Raw genomic sequence first — 17,517 nt, forward strand, 5'->3', positions numbered from 1 at the left:
CACCGCCGCGTGATCTTGATCGTACGAAGTGGGTTTCCCCTCGGGGAGAACCCTCTGGTCCTGAGCCACCACTGTAAAGGTCTCATGCCCAGCAGGCCAAAGGGGATCACATTGGACGCTGCTGCCATGAGACCCAACAATCTCTCGAACTGTTTTACAGTGCGTGACTGGCCTAGCTTTAGCTCTGATGTGGCTGTGAGGATGTTGGCTACACGAGCGGGCGAAAGAGCGGCTCGCATCGTGACCGAATCCCATACCACCCCAAGAAAAGTGGTCCTCTGTAATGGAGATAGCACACTCTTCTTGGTATTGAGCCTCAAACCCAACTTCTGCATATGAGCGAGGACGACATCTTGATGCCGAACCGCCAACTGTTCTGATTTCGCTAAAATCAACCAGTCGTCCAAGTAATTCAGAATACGTATTCTGAATTAGAGCTTAGAGCTGCATCTACGCATTTCGTGAATGTGCGGGGTGAGAGAGCTAGACCGAAGGGAAGTATCCGATACTGGTATTCTTTGCCCCGAAAGAAAACCTTAGGAACTTCCTGTGCTGAGGGAGGATGGAGATATGGAAGTACGCATCTTTTAGGTCTATCGTGACGAACCAGTCCTCGGATCTGATTTGAGTCACGATCTGTTTGAGTGTCAGCATCTTGAATTTTAATTTCTGAACTGTACGATTCAACAGACGAAGATCTAAAATGGGACGCAGCCCTCCATCCTTTTTTGGAACAATGAAATAACGGCTGTAAAAACCCGATGCCCTGTCGGGAGGATACACCTGCTCTATAGCATTTTTCGCTAAAAGAGATTTCACTTCTTGCTCCATGACCAGAGCCTGCTCGGGATGCACTACTGTGAGCAACACCCCGTTGTAGCGAGGGGGACGAGAACCGAACTGGATTCTGTAACCCTTCTCTACTATCTGCAGGACCCATTGAGATATATTCGGCAGACTTTTCCATTCTGTCAGACATTCTACTAAGGGAACCAGCCTCTCGAGGCTGGCCTCTGGTGTAATTTGAACAGCTAGTGCGGGGACCTGAAGCCGAAATGCAGGAACCACCCGAGCTAACTGCTCTTGAACCCCCCTCAGAGGGAGCGAGCCCGACGCAGCGTCTGAGAAACACAGCGCCAGAGACCCGCTGGAGACCGCTGCGCCCCGAGGCACCAAGGGTGGCGGGGTTGGCAGGACGGCCCCGTGAGAGCACCGAGACCGGACGGGCAGCCCTCACAGGTCTGACCCATTTGGCGTCAGGACCTTTTCTTCTGAGCCGAAGCTTTCTTAGCGAGAAGAACGGTCCTCAGATCCGGCTTCTGCTTAGATTGCTTTGGCTGTGAGTGCTGGCTCGGTCCCCGTGATTTTTGAGGAGGAGCGCGAGACGCAACACTCTCTTTTTGAAAAACACGATATGAGGAGCAAGAAGGCTGGGGCTGCCTTGCACGCCCAGCAGCATCAGGATTAGATCGGCGAGGGAGAAAACTTTTAAAAGCTTCAGATTGCTTTTTATTTTCTTGAAATCTTTCAACCACTTCATTCACAGCATCACCAAACAGACCTTCATGAGAAATGGGAGCGTCTAAAAGAAAAGATCTATCTTTATCTTTAATATTTGAAAGATTAAGCCAAAGGTGTCTTTCTGTAGAAACCAAAGAAACTCAGCCTGATAAGCCTGAAGTAAAGCCATCGAGTGAAGGCAAGCTCCAGCCTGACCTGCTGCTGTGTAAGCTTTACCCACTAAATTAGATGTGATCTTTAAAGGCTTCGTGGGCAAAGTCGGGTTCTTAATAGATGACGCTGAACCAGGGGAAAGATAGCTCGCGAGCATCTGTTCCGCCCGGGGCATCGCTTCATAACCATTTTCTTTCAGCCCTCTTATATCAGAATAAATGCGCACTTGAGGGCTGAAAAGACGTGATGAATATGGCTTATTCCATGACCTAGACAGCTCACTGTGAAGATCAGGGAAAAAAGGGAGACCCCGTGATGTAGGAGATGTTTTAGAAGACAGAAAACGCTCGTCTAATTTGCTTTTAGGACGAGCGCTTTGTTTATCAGATGGCCAAGATATATGTAACTTATCTACAGCTCGTGTTAATACATCAACCAACTCCTCATATGCTGGGGAAAGAGATTGCGAATCCTCTTCCCCCCTGATTGTGTCACCTTCACTGCCCATTACATCTAACTCCTCTGAGCTAGAGCAACGAAGCAATGAGCTCTCCCCCCGGGCGGAAGAAGCCGCGGGGCGGGCTTCCGACACCGGAGTTTGAGCTATGGATCTCCCAGGTAAGGGAGGAGAAAGAGCCCTCGGACCCCTCTCCAACCCCGCTGAGAGATCCATTTGCGAACCCCAGGAATGCATTCTCCGTTCTGCCTCGGCAGAAGCGGGTCCTGCACCCTGAGAAGCGCGAGGCTCGCCGCTCTTCTCATCAAAGAGTGACAAGCGGGAGCGGAGCATGTGAAGCGAAAGCTTCTCACAATGCGGGCAATCAGTCTCCTCGAAGGCTGATAACGCATGCTCCACTCCCAAACAAACTAAACAAAGATTGTGTGTATCCCCACCCGTTAAATAACGCGGGCAGGGAGAAGCACACGGTTTGAATAGTTGCTTCGCCATGATATATAAACTTTGAACAAGACAACAGTAAATATGACAGACAGGTTTGACACAGATCGCTTGCTGAGGAACAGAAAGCTAACACCGGTTGCTCCGGTTGGGGTTTTTATCAATTCCTGGTCGTGACGTCACTCCTGACGCTCACTCTCGCCATTGGACTAGTTGACATGGATGCTTCAGACGCACTCCCGCAAAATGCGTTCCCAAAGCGTTATCGATGCATCGTCTCTCCCTCGATGGGGAACTGAACGAATCACTTTTCATACAATGAACGTGAACGAGAGCGGCGCTCACTCTGGCAGGAATGAACAGAACGTGCAGTTCACGTTCACGCTCATTTGAAAAGTCAGGTTTTACCAGGGCTTAATTTGAGCAGGAACATGACAGAACTATATATATATATATATATATATATATATAAATACTGTTCAGTTTCTTGCACTGACCGATCGTTTTTTAGCCGTGATTCCCATCCACTTGCATTATATGACTTACAGCCTGCAACGGTTTGAGTTAAATATCTCAGTTTATGTTGTACTGAAGAAACAAAGTCACATACATCTTGGATGCCCTAGGGTTAAGCAAATAAACATTCAATTTTCATTTTTTTAATTAAACTATCCCTTTAAGGTATCACAAGTCTAATATCTGTTGGGCAAAGATGTTTATTAAGTGATGCCAAGTTATGTTCATGTTAAGTCAAAATAATAATTTGAATGACAGTATGCTGTATTGGAAAGTATGTATAGCCTACGGTTTTATGTTGAGAGATTTGAGGTGTGGTTAATTTTGATGAATAAGCAGCACATATTTCAAGGAGGGATGGATGTAAGGTAGTGACCAGTAGGGAGAGCTAGAGGAAAGGGAGAGCAATATGTTAGTGTAAGAAGAGAGTAAATTAAAGTATGTTCACCCAGTGTGCGTCTGCAAATCTGATAAAATAAATATTACACTGCCCGTGTAAATCTCATGCCAATACTGGACTGGGACAAAAAATCGGCCCGGGCATTTTTGCCCAGACCGGCCCACTATATGATCATAAACACCACCCATCTTTGCACGCCCTTAATTATATGCATACCAACTCCTATTCATTAAAACCACTAATGCCATGTAATGAGTGAGTATAGGAACGAGTGAGAGTTAACAGATGAAATAAGTCCAAATTTTATATTTATTAATACAGTTGAACTATACTCCACAGCAGTGAATCCTAAAACAAGCTATAAGCGGCTCTGGCATAGCAATACCAATGTTTCTTACAGGACTTTTGTTAAAACTATGGTGGTGTGTCCTCGGTCCTTCTAGTGGGGTTCGGGGACATGCCCCCCCGTGAGAAAATTTTGTGCATTTTAATGTTAAATTTATTAATCTGGTGCACTTTGAGAGTTCAAAATTAAAAGCTCCAACCCATATTCAGTGTGCAAATTAAACAAAGAAAAATTAAAACCTCTTTTAGTTACAGTGTCTATTTACATTACACCTATACATAATAACAGTTATAATATTAATCCAATGATAGTAATAGCCATATTTTGTAAAACAAATGCACAAAAAAATAAAGGAAACTTTTTTAATTAGTTGTACCAATTTCTATACTTGAAAGAGATAAGCACATGATCTTTTATTTTGACGCAAACTGCATCAAGCTTTTATTTTGGCGGAAAACATGGTTTACAAACGCCTCTTATTAAATTTCTAGTGAATTGCGGTAATCGTCAACTATGCAGATGTGGAAATAATCTACACTCATGACATGGCCTAAGTGTTTTGAAAGTAGTTATGCTTACAGCAGGCTCTACACTTTCTCATCTCTCTCCTGATCCTCCGTCCTCACTATCATCATCTGCCACAGGAGCTGATGAAGGTCAGAAAACATATATTTTGACACAGTTTACAGTGTCTGCTTTAAGGGCCTGGTTCTATTTTTTCACGCTATTTATCTGCACATTCCTTGCGTTTCTTCTCCATCTTTTTTTACAGATACACACTGACTGCGTTTACATGCAGCCAATAACCCGTTCAAAACCGGGATATTAGCAATAACCCGGTCGCGCACGGCCATGTAAACACCGGCAAAAACCCGGATATGCTCATATCCCGGTTTTTAAAAACCGGGATATTATACCTGGGGTACCCCTTTTCTAACCCAAATATTTGGTCTTGTAAACGCGTTTCGGCATATCCCCATCAAAATGTGTGTTCTGCGCATGTTCCATTCGCAAGGAATCTTGGTCTTTTGAGTAAAGACGGCGCATAAAAAAACCCTGCGTGCAGTATAGAGGCACAGTAGTGTCATGTGCTGCTGGTGGATCAGTACCAGCGCCAAAGCGCAAACAAAGCCAATCGCTATCTGCCCCAAACTAATCGGGATTGGTAACTCTCTCTGCTCACGCATGTAAACGGGTTATCCCGAATGTTTCAGAAACCCAAATTGTGACCTTAACCCGACCATAACCCGAATTTTAACAGCATGTAAACGTAGTCACTGACACTGCTGCCGCTCGCTCACTCGTTTAAAGTTGTGATTGGGCCAGCCCAGTGTCAATCAAGAAAAGAGCCAATGGGCCGCTGATCTACGTGTTTCATGGGCTGGTCTGTCAGAAAAAAAAACTAACACTGACTTTGACCAATGCATTACACTGGCACAAACCCAGCGCCGCCAATTAAGCAAAACAAAACAAAACGAATGGGCCGCCGATGTACAAATTTTATGGGCCGTTAAAAAAAAAAAAAAAAAAAAAAGTATGAGTATGAGATATCGGCCCAAAAAGCACGTCGGCCCACCGGGCAAATGCCCGGTATGCCCAATGGCCAGTCCAGCCATGGTCTCAGGTTTCAATCTCTGTAAGTTTTAATACAAAATGTAAACAATAAATACAGTTTTTGGCGCACTTAATGTGGCGTGAATCGTAAAATGCAGCGCTTCGGTTAATTAAAGCCAGAGCCACTGAAAAAGAGAGTTGCGACAAGCTTTGATCTTGCCGGCATTGCCGCGCGGTCACGTGTTTCATGGAGTTCTCCAAACAAATCAGCATTTACAATCCATTTGAATGGGTTGAGACGACAACATTTGCAGCAATTTATGGTAAACATTACAGCATAATATGCATTGATTATTTATGTCGATGACATTTACAGTATCATTTCATTCTGGAGAGTGATGGAAAGGCAACATTAATATGGTTTTCTATTTAACCGTCAGGAATTGATTACTTATAATGTGACCATACAGCTTAATTCTTTTTCATTTAAACAAATGATCTATATCTTAGTTCAGTAATATTTATCTCATATTTTAAGGAGATCTTTTGGAACTATTGTGAAATAATTATGATCCATTAATGACTTAAAATATTATTTCTAATGTTTATATTAAGACTACTTATATTACGCTTAGTGTAGTATTTAAGGTTAAATAGAGAAAGGGTTTTAAATTCCAATGCAAAGAAGCAAATTAGAGTTAGTTAACCCACTATAGGTACCTGTAAGGAAATAGCAGGTCATACCTGTGTAAGTTTTTTATTTGAAGAAATATTTAGATATGATTAAAGAAGCGCAAAGAAGCAAATTAGAGTTAGTTAACCCACTATAGGTACCTGTAAGGAAATAGCAGGTCATACCTGTGTAAGTTTTTTATTTGAAGAAATATTTAGATATGATTAAACACTAGATTTTTAAATGTGATATTTAGAAAAGTTCATACCTACATAATGAATGAAACCAAATACTGAATTTAACCCCAAGTTTAAGATGGTGTTATCATATATGATATAAATATGAGACAAATACTCACACAAAAGAATTTTGCCCCAATATCTTGAATTTTAAGTGCATAACTGCATTTATGGAGTTATTGCCCCTGCATCATATTTGTCATCTGTGTATAAATGTAAAATGACATACAGGTCTGAGGGCGGGGACAGTGCGTTAACTGCATTGAAATATTTGAATTGCATTAATTAATTTAAAGTTAAACATATCCTTATGTGAATATTTTTTCATTTTTATTTTCACTCAGATGCAAAGGCACTGGACCAGGAAGCAGCTTTCAGTTTCGATGCTGTGAGTGTGGGAGGGGAGTTATTACACCACAGAAAACTCAACATGGAGGAACACGTCCACTTCCTGATGTTCAAATAATGCTGAAGATACGAAAGTCTCCTTCATGAAATGACTCTTTCAGAACATTCTAAAATCTGACTGACTGACATAAAGCGATAAAACAGAGGAGGATGAAAAAACAGAGCTGTAAGAAGAGACAGCAGACGGGGTCGTCCTCCCATTCTAAGAAGAAGAAACAAGTCAAGAAACAAAACTCCCCCAGTAAGTCCAGAAACTATTTTTTACTAATAATGACAAAACAGTGATGAATCAAGTATATGTTCTTTCAATCTTTCAATCTCAATTTTGATTTCACTTGTTTCAGAATCATCTTCAGGACAAAAAAACACACAAAACAAATATCAACTTCCTGTTACATGTGGCTATAAAGAGGGTGTCCTGCATTTGAAAAAATATTATGATAGTAAGTGCAAAAACGTTTCTACATGTTCAAGATTTGAGTAATGTTTATTAAGAGCTACACGTTTTTTAATGTCTCAAGATGGTAATTCTGGAGCATTTAGAACATCCAGATGAAACAAAGTAATTCCAGTAGTAGTTGATCATAGATCATTTTTCTGTCTTCAGAGCAGAAATGCATCTTCAGTGAGGAACAATGGTTCAAGCCCACTGAGTTTGAGAGGTTTGGAATGAAGGAGAAGAACAAAAAGTGGAGGACCAGCATCCTTTGCAGTGGGATTCCACTCCAGAAACTCATAGAGGTGCATAAGACTTGTTTCAATAACAGTTTTAACTAATGCTCTAAACTGTTTTTTTTTTTTTTTGTTAATATGGACTTGGTGATTCACGAGTATGATCTTTTAGAAAGTCATATTTTACAAAAAACACAAATGAAATAAATAACATTTCCCTGAAACAAGAACGGACACAATATAGATAATATAAACAACTACTGTCATATACAGTATACAGTATATTCTAAATTTGTTCTTTTTCTGTTCATAGGATGGATTTCTTTCAGTTACAACCTTTAAAAAGAGCAGTGTTCAGGATGCAAAGGTTTGGCTGCTTTTCGATCATTGTAGATCTGATTTCATGGAAAACTTAACCTTTCTAGGCTGAAGCTTTCAATTGTGACTTAAGAGTGACGAAGATGTTCATCAAAATTTCGGTTGCACTTTATTTTGCAGTATGTGCACTTACAGTGTACTTACAGTGTAAAGAAAGTACTGGTAATATAAGGTAATTACATGGGGTAGGTTCAGGGTCAGTACGTAATGTAGTTTTTACCTAATTATTGTCATTACTATGATAAGTACAAAGTGTGTAAATGAGTAACAGTACTGTAAAATAAAATACTACCAAAAGTTCTCCTTTCGTGTTCTGCAGAAGAGAAAAAGCTATGAGGGTTTGCAAAAACAAGGTGAGTAAATGGGGGAACTTTCCTTTCAATAAGATTATTACAACAGTTATTTAGAATAACAAAAACTTTGTATTCTGTTTAGTGATATTTGTGTATTTGTTGTAGAATCACATGAAAAGATCGAAGACAATAAAGACGACGATGATGAGGACGACGCTATTGACATGAGCATGTTTGAAGGTCCAGTCTTACCTGTTACATGTGGATCTGATTCTGGCATTCTACACAAATATCGATTTTCCACAGGTGTGTGAGTGGGAATGCTTTTATAACAGTTGGTATGAATATTAATATGTTGTCAGTGTTTAACATGCACAACTATAAAAAATTTTGAAGACAAGTTATCTGTTTCCCACAAGCCAGGCTCATTGGAAATATGTGACTCTGCCTACATTTCTGCAAAACCTGAAATACCTTGCTGAAGATATATTACGCTGCAATTTTTATCTGAGACCTCCACAAGAGGCACTATCAGGGTATTTGTAGGCAGAGTCCCGTACTGCTTTTCCTCTTACATATTAACAATGAATGTAAATTCACTGCTTGACTGCAGTGGTACAAGACTTTCTCACTCAGTTTTGTCTTTATCTCAGGGTGTTGTAGGAGATGCATAAGAACTGAGAACTTCTGGCTGACACCTGAGGATTTCATCAGATTGAACAAACCAGATGGAACATGGAAGAAAGACATTGTGTCCCATGGAATGCCTCTTGGGAAGCTTATAAAGGTAAAAGAAAATACTACATAGTAAACATTTCAAATTTAGAAAATTTCTAATTTAAATTGATTCAATTCAGAGAAACAAACAGTGGCTGTAAACAAACAAGACATTGTGCTATGATGACCCCATGAGGGTCCATTAACATTGTTTTTATATTCAATATTAAATCCTACAAAAATCTGGGAGAAGTTTAGAGAACACATATGATTATGCCTAATGTTTTACACCGTATTTATATTGATACAATTAGAAATTTTTTTATTAATCTGTTATTTTTAAGTGTTCCTAAAATCCTGTCTTCATTTACTCCCCCTCATGTTGTTCCAAACCTAAATGATTTTTTTCTTCTGTTAAATGTTGGTGACCAAACAGTCAATGGTAGCCATTGACTTCCATATTTTTATTTTTTCTACTATGCATGAATGATTGCTGTCTATTGGTACACTCTTAAAAATAAAGGTGTTTGAAAGGTTCCTTACGGCTATGTCATAGAAGTACCATTTTTGGTTCCACAAAGAACAATTCAGTCAAAGGTTCTTTGCTACCGTTCGGATGTTCCAACTTACTGCTCTGCGCTTTGCTTCTTATTTCTGTACTTTTCTCTGATTTTTCTAAGATTTCTACTTCAATAGATCAGCACAGTGCTCAAACAACAGATTTTTGGCACAAACGCTAAAACTAAAATCTTAGTTTGGAACGGAATAATACTACAAAAAGAAGACTTTACCTCCCACTGCTAGCAGCTTACATTCCGTAGATGGGAAAACAACTGCCTACATTCAAACAGAAGAGAGAGAAAATGCCTCCTGTTGGATCTACTTGTTGCACGAAGGATTGTGATTCTCAGAATACCGGTATTCTTACTCCCCCTATACATCTCGAGAACAGATTTCAAGCATTAATGAAATATGTTTTCATGGATGCTTGGGCTGAACACATGGCTACAAAGATCTTGGTGTGAATGTGTGAAGGTGTGAATTTCATCGACAACTTCAATCTTTTCTGGTGCCATAGACAACTTTTTAAACTGGATGGCCTCCACCCAAACAAACTTGGTACTAGAGTGCTTAAGGACAATATCTACTTCTCCCTCTGTCATCCTTCAGCAGAGTGTGTCAATCCATTCAGCACACACACACCGGGTCCGAGTCATCATGTGGTTGACATATCCCACAAGGACACTGATAACACCATGCAGCCAAAACAAGCACTGCGGACAGACACTATCCCAGCTGAGCCCTGCCCACAGAGCTCCTCACAGACAGACTGTGATATATCAAAACAGCTACAAGATTCAGCACCCAAGGACGACTTTCTGGAAAACAGCCAGGGAAGCCCGGACAAAATATCACCGGAAACACCAGAGACACAGCCATGCTCACCGCACACATTATCCCTCTCTCCAGCATCTCCACTTCTGTGCTTCACACAGAAAATAAAGGTTGATGTCCCATTTTATAAAGTGAAGTGACACTTTAAAGTGACGTGACATTCAGCCAAGTATGGTGACCCATACTCAGAATTTGTGCTCTGCATTTAACCCATCCAAAGTGAACACACACAGAGCAGTGAACACACACACACACACACACACTGTGAACACACACCCAGAGCAGTGGGCAGCCATTTATGCTGCGGCGCCCGGGAGCAGTTGGGGGTTTGATGCCTTGCTCAAGGGCACCTAAGTCGTGGTATTGCCGGCCCAAGATTCGAACCCACAACCCTAGGGTTAGGAGTCAAACTCTCTAACCACTAGGCCACGACTTCCTCCCACTAGGCCACGACTTCCCCCACTAGGCCACGACTTCCCCCCAAATGGAGGAATTGGTGAATGCTGGGACTAAACTCTCTCACTCATTCGCTGCAAGCCCTCAGGTATCAACTAAAAAATGGCGGGCCTCCCAACCGCCAAAGCCTGTGGGCCCTGTTCCTTTGAGAGCTCACAGACCGCTGCCACAACGCCAGGGCCCAAACCCTAAATCTGCTGATGGTGAACCAAAAACAACTGATAGCAGCTCTCAGTGATATATGTCGGATCCCCACTATAATAGCAGCAACATTCACAAATGTTTACAGAACAAGCGGGAACCCAGTGTGCCTTTAGCTTTCTCTATTTCAGTTTTATCACGTGCTAGAAAGTCTAAGGCCTTCTCAAGCCGAAGGGCAAACTCATCTAATCTGCGGCCTATTATGCATCAAACTAAGATTGATGTAAAGACACAAAGCACTGCCATCAAGTTAGCATCTTTAAACATTTGCTCACTATAAAATTAATAATTTCTAATCAATGACTTTATAACCACAAACAATCTGGATTTTATGTTTCTAAACGAAACATGGCTAGAAGACAGCTGCAGTGTAACAGTCCTCAATGATGCAGCCCCTGCAGGACTGTTAGGAGAGTTGGAGGTGTAGCTGCTCTATTTAAAGATATCTATCAATGCAAGCAAGTGTCATTTGGTCAGTACTTGTCTTTTGAATATCTAGGGATTGTGCTGAAAGGTGCTCCACGCCTTCTGTTTATTATTATTTACAGGCCTCCAAAACACTCTTCAGTCTTTGTTGAAGAGGTCACAGAAATTTGATCAATGATTTCCTCAGAGTTTGACTGTTTTGCTATTGCAGGGGATTTTAATATTCACATAGATAATGCAGAAAACAATACTACAAAAGAAATGATAACGGTTCTAAACACTTTTGACTTGACTCAGCATGTGCATGGACCTACACACAAAGGTGGACACACTCTGGATCCAATCATCAGTAGGGGTCTAAACATTTCATCCATTGTTATTAAGGACGTAGCACTATCTGATGACTTCTGTATTTTCTTTGATATATTGATCTCCGCTACCACTGAATCTAGATCTGTCTCTGTCAGAAGGAGATGCATTAACGAGAACACAAGTGTACTATTTATGGAGGCTATATCTTTAAAACCAAGCATTTCTGCAGACTCTGTTTATATTCTCCTTAATTGCTTCAACTCAAAAGTTAAGAATGTTATTGATGATATTGCTCCAATAATAGTCAGTAAGAAAACAGACAGAAATCAGTTTGGAGAAGATCAACAGCAGTTCAGACTATGAAAAGACAATGCAGAAAAGCCGAGCGGATGTGGCAGAAGACTAATCTTGAAATTCACTATAGCATCTATAAAGACAGACTTCATGCTTTTAATGTGAAACTAGCCACAGATAGACAGAATTTTTTCTCAAGCCTTATAAAAAACAGTAACTTAAACAACACTCATTCTCTTTTTGCCACTGTTGAGAGACTGACAACCCACCCCACCCCCCCCACCCCCCAGATTCCCAGTGAAATTCTCTCAGACTGCAAATACAATGAGTTTGCTTCCTTTTTTCCTGAGAAAATCATTAATATCAGGAAGGTGATTAGCACATCCTCAAGTAATGCAGAGGTCAGACAGATTCGGCCACAATATCAAAAAGATACTATGTCTATTTTTGAAGCAATTGATAGCAAAATTCTGGGAGACATAGTGCAGCACCTAAAATCGTCAACCTGCTATCTTGACACACTTCCCACATATTTTTTCAAAAGTGTGCTTAACTGCTTAGAAGCAGATCTTTTAGAAGTGGTGAACGCCTCACTTCTTTCTGGGACATTTCCAAACTCCCTGAAAACTGCAGTTGTTAAGCCCCTCCTGAAAAAGAGCAATCTTGATAACACCATTTTGAGCAATTTTAGACCAATATCTTCCTTTCATAGGCAAAATTATAGAAAAGGTAGTTTTTAATCAGCTGAACAAATACTCAAACTCAAATGGATACCTGGACAATTTTCAATCTGGTTTCAGACCGCATCACAGCACAGAGACAGCACTCATTAAGATAAAAAATGATATTCGCTTAAATTGTGGTTCTGTCAAAATATCGGTGCTGGTATTGCTAGATCTCAGTTCTGTATTTTGACACTGTCGATCATAACATACTACTAGAGAGACTGGAAAACTGGGTCGGGCTTTCTTGGATGGTACTCAAATGGTTCAGGTCATACTTAGAAGGGAGAGGCTATTACGTGAGTCTAGGAGAGCATAAGTCGAAGTGGACGTCCATGACGTGCGGAGCCCCACAAGGCTCAATTCTTGCACCACTCTTGTTTAGCCTCTATATGCTTCCACTAAGTCAAATAATGAGAAAGAACTAAATTGCCTATCACAGCTATGCTGATGATACCCAGATTTACCTAGCCTTATCTTCAAATGACTTCAGCCCCATTGACTCCCTCTGCCAATGCATTGATGAAATTTACAGTTGGATGTGCCAGAACTTTTTGCAGTTAAACAAGGAAAAAACTGAAGTCATTGCATTTTGAAACAAAGATGAAGTTTTCAAGGTGAATGCATACCTAGACTCTAGGGGTCAAACAACTAAAAATCAAGTCAGGAATCTTGGTGTGACCAGGAGACAGACTTTAGTTTCAGTAGTCATGTCAAAGCAGTAACTAAATCAGCATACTATCATTTAAAAAACATTGCAAGAATTAGATGTTTTGTTTCCAGCCAAGACTTGGAGAAACTTGTTCATGCCTTTATCACCAGCCGAGTGGACTATTGTAATGGTCTCCTCACCGGCCTTCACAAAAAGACCATTAGACAGCTGCAGCTCATCCAGAACGCTGCTGCCAGGATTCTGACGAGAACCAGAAAATCTGAGCATATCACACCAGTCCTCAGGTCCTTACACTGGCTTCCAGTTACATTTAGGATTGATTTCAAAGTACTTTTACTCATATACAAGTCACTAAATGACCTAGGACCGAAATATATTGCAGATATGCTCACTGAATATAAACAGAGCACTCAGATCATTAGGATCGAGTCATTTAGAAATACCAATGGTTCACACAAAACAAGGGGAGTCCTCCTTTAGTTACTATGCCGCCCGCAGTTGGAATCAGCTTCCAGAAGAGATCAGATGTGCTAAAACACTAGTCACATTTAAATCTAGACTTAAAACTCATCTGTTTAGCTGTGCATTTATTGAATGAGCACTGTGCAATATCTGAACTGATTGCACTGTATTTTCTCTGTTTTTTTATGTAAAATCATTTTATGTTTCTAACTGTTTTCAAATTCATTCAACTTTTCAATAATTTTAAAAGTTTAAAAATTACTTGTTTTATTTTTGTTATTGTTTTTCTTCATAATTATTTTACTTTGTTTTATGTAAAGCACTTTGAATTACCATTGTGTACGATATGTGCTATATAAATAAACTTGCCTTGCCTTGCCTTGCCTTATTTAAAAGAACCATCTCTTTCTGACCTTTTTATAATCCGAAGAACCTTCTTTCCCCGCAAAAACCTTTTGTGAAACAGAAAGGTTCTTCAGATGTTAAAGGTTCTTTATGGAACCATTTAGACAAAAATATTATTCTATGGCATCACTGTGAAGCCCCTTTATTTTTAAGTGTAAGGCAGGGTCTGATCAAATGATTGTGCAGTATACACAATACTAATGTGCTTTCACATACTTTCAGAAAAGAGTTTTGGAACCACATGCAGTCAACTGTGATTGTGAGATCTGCCAAGAACCGGATCAGAACCAAGTAAGATAACATCCCTCTCAATTAAAGTCATGTCAAAGCATCAACAAGATCACCAAAATCTCATCAGAACTGCTGATCTTTGAAATTTCTACAGTGTGCTCCATAACATATAGTTTATTTCTGAATGAACTCTTGTCCCAGCTGAATGATGACGTGTGTTTCGTGTGTAACTCTGACGGAGAGCTTGTGTGTTGTGACGAGTGTCCACGAGCTTTTCATTCACGCTGTCACCTACCAGCTCCAGACGGAGACTCACATGGGTAAGAGAGAGAGAAATCATGCTGGATTACACAGACTAAACGTGACTGTGTAACACTGTGTTTTGTGCGTACAGAAGCCAGTGGAGCTGCACATTTTGTGTGATGAAGAAGATGGACAGTTCTAGTCAAAGAACCCAACAGGATGTTTTGAGCAGTCCAGTCTCTCAGTACACACTGGTAAAGTTCATGCAATTTTTTAGCCCATAAAGTGGAAGTCAGTGGGGTCCAAAACAACATTTATTTCATTGTACAGGGAAAAAAACTTGAACACTTAGGTATGTTTGTTGTTTGTTCTAGCACTGCCAGTACCTGCTGTTACACCTGCTACGTGAGAGCAAGACTGACCTGTGTGCCAATGTAAATATCATCTGCCTGTGTGTCTGTCCACACGTCCTGATTTTGCTGAGTTAGACGTGTTCCAGGGTCAACATATTTTGTTGACCCTGGAACAACATTTTACTCCAAAAATATATTCTTGAACATATCCCTACACCTAAACCTAACCTTAACCATGAGTAATCCCTAAAATCAGAGGGAATGATAGATTAATGACACTGATGTACAAGCATCAAACAGTGATTTTAAGCATAAACTTCACAAAGGTTAATCACAATGTTGTTCCAGGTTCAACAAAGATGTTGTCCCAGGAACATGTCTCACTTGGTAAAATCAGGTTCTGCGTGTCTGTCCTGTTCTGGATCATTGAAATATTTAAAGCTCTTATACATGGTGTACATTCATGTGACGTCTGCCCTGCGGGTTTCCAGGCTCCAGGATACAGTGAGAACATCTGTGGTCCCATGATGCTGGGCAGAGTGAGAATGAACTTGGAGAATAATGACTATCAAACAGTGCAAGAGTTTATCACAGCGATTGAATATGTTTTCCACCACTGCACCGCCAACAGGGTGAGTTTGGAAATGTAGCTAATCAATTTATTCTAAATAATTATGAATAATTAATATTTAATAAATTAATAAATGTTTCATAAAACCTTTTTTCTATAGACTAAATTCAGTCTTTTTTTCCCCATTTCTTTTCCTGTAGGATAATGACTTCAGTAGAATGACCTTTAGGCTCAAGGAACTGTTTGAAACAGTCTTTAAGCCCCTGTAACATCACAACCTTAAAAAAAAGTCCTTTATTAGAATTTATGATGACATTTGTGAGTATTGTACAGAAATGATAAATTAAGGAAAATATATTTAGACAACATTATAATGGTGTTCAGTTATAAACAATTATTTGCAGTGTATTCAACTCACCACCTTTTAATAAAAAGGTTTTAATTCTGAGTGTTATTTGCTTGTATATATATATATATATATATATATATATATATATATATATATATATATATATATATATATATATATATATATATAATTTTTTTATTTTTTTGAGGGGGGTTGCATTGAACATGGTGAGGTGGGGAATATTTATTAATATTCTTCTTAAATTATAAATAAAATATAATTTCAGTTTAGACAATGTTACAATAATACAATCTCTTACAATAGAAAAACTGTGTGTGTGTGTGTGTGTGTGTGTGTGTGTTTCAGGTCATTAAATAGGCTGATCTGACAGTACAAATAATCATCCAAAGAAACTGATGGTCCTCCTTTACTTGGACCAATTTGTAGCACAGCCCATTACCATCAGCAAAAGTATTACTTTATATTCTTTTTGTGAATGTTTCATCTGTTTTTATAGTTTGGTATTCGATCAGATCCACACTTCTTTCCTTCAAAATAAATATGGCACTACCCTGGCTAAGTTTTTATGTGTCAAGAGTGTGTAGGAAGGAGATACCAATCAGACAGCTCATGGTGGTGAAATCCCTCTATTTTATGCTATTCAAATTATGCAGATGATTCTTTTATAAAATTACTGTGTCTTACAAATGATTTCTAATGTCAGTTTCCCTTTGTGTGCCAGTACATAGGTTAGAGAGGGGGTAAATGCATGCCTTGATGACTGTCATTTTTCTTTCTTCTGTAAAGCAAAAATAAAATATGTCCAGAATCATAGTTTTAGAGACAATGGCATAGGCCTAAATTATAAACCTAGTATGAAAAATGTTTTCATGTTATCCGATTTTTTTTAAACAACAAATATATTTTGTAACAAAGGTGGCGTTTTGCCCTGTTTAGCGTTTTTAAATTTTTTATATATATGCTGATGCTAACTGGCTATAGCTAACTACCTGATGCTAACTTAAGGTAATTTTAAATATGAAGTTCACATATTTTTATTCAACCACCTAGTGGGAACACATTTGATGGAAAAACAGAGTTACTACTGTAATTTAGACATTTAGACGTTTTACCCCACAGACTAGGTTTAAAAATAAAATTACATTCTGAAAGAAAATATAGGCTAATTATATTTTTCTTAACACGTAGGCTACTCCCTGTTTACAGCCCTTATTCGCATAGGTCTAACCTTGATATTGCACACACACACACACACACACACACACAATCGCGCATAAACACACACAAAAAAATTCTTGCAGTTGAAATTTGGATCACTTTCTGTAAAATCAGTTTTCTCTCAGGTAGTCTACATCACCATTGTACACTTCTGCATCACTATTGTCAAGGCAGTCAAAGGCAACAACAAAAATGTATCCTGACTATATTGGTTATTGTGGGAAAAACCAGTAGGGATTCATTTTGACCCCACTATATAATACACGCTTTGAAACATTTTAAAGTTAGTTTACCTGCACCAAAGTGTAAACAAAAGAAAAAGGTCACATCCCTGACGGATTTAACTGGAAAAATGTCAATCAGTATTAGTTTCGTTTCGTTTCACTTACTGTAAGTTTCATTTCTGACTCCGAGTGC

The 17,517-nt window shown here is 39.4% G+C and overlaps 1 protein-coding gene across 2 annotated transcripts; it reads left to right on the forward strand.

Moving 5' to 3' along the window:
• The first annotated feature begins 6,724 nt into the window (after window positions 1–6,724).
• LOC132113716 (nuclear body protein SP140-like protein) lies at window positions 6,725–16,408 on the forward strand. 2 transcript variants are annotated; one of them, XM_059521778.1, is made up of 13 exons: window positions 6,725–6,949; window positions 7,053–7,151; window positions 7,316–7,449; window positions 7,694–7,747; window positions 8,078–8,111; window positions 8,217–8,357; window positions 8,705–8,838; window positions 14,337–14,405; window positions 14,547–14,665; window positions 14,740–14,842; window positions 14,963–15,022; window positions 15,433–15,573; window positions 16,228–16,408. In XM_059521778.1, the coding sequence occupies exons 1-13, from the start codon at window positions 6,859–6,861 to the stop codon at window positions 16,237–16,239; spliced, it is 1,191 nt and encodes a 396-aa protein (XP_059377761.1). In that variant the 5' UTR covers window positions 6,725–6,858; the 3' UTR covers window positions 16,240–16,408. The 2 variants fall into 2 exon arrangements, with proteins under 2 accessions (XP_059377761.1, XP_059377679.1); XM_059521696.1 differs by lacking the exon at window positions 16,228–16,408 and adding an exon at window positions 15,713–15,960.
• The last annotated feature ends 1,109 nt before the right edge of the window (window positions 16,409–17,517 follow it).

The sequence above is a fragment of the Carassius carassius genome, chromosome 1 (genome assembly GCF_963082965.1).
Source record: "Carassius carassius chromosome 1, fCarCar2.1, whole genome shotgun sequence".
Classification (NCBI taxonomy): Eukaryota; Metazoa; Chordata; class Actinopteri; order Cypriniformes; family Cyprinidae; genus Carassius; species Carassius carassius.

Bases quoted from the DNA above. Each gene is read 5' to 3' on its own strand.
- LOC132113716 (XM_059521696.1), top strand. From the start codon at position 6,859: ATGAAAAAACAGAGCTGTAAGAAGAGACAGCAGACGGGGTCGTCCTCC. The intron at 7,748-8,077 runs GTTTGGCTGCTT...CGTGTTCTGCAG, and splicing joins GCAGTGTTCAGGATGCAAAG to AAGAGAAAAAGCTATGAGGG. The intron at 14,406-14,546 runs GTAAGATAACAT...CTCTTGTCCCAG, and splicing joins AAGAACCGGATCAGAACCAA to CTGAATGATGACGTGTGTTT.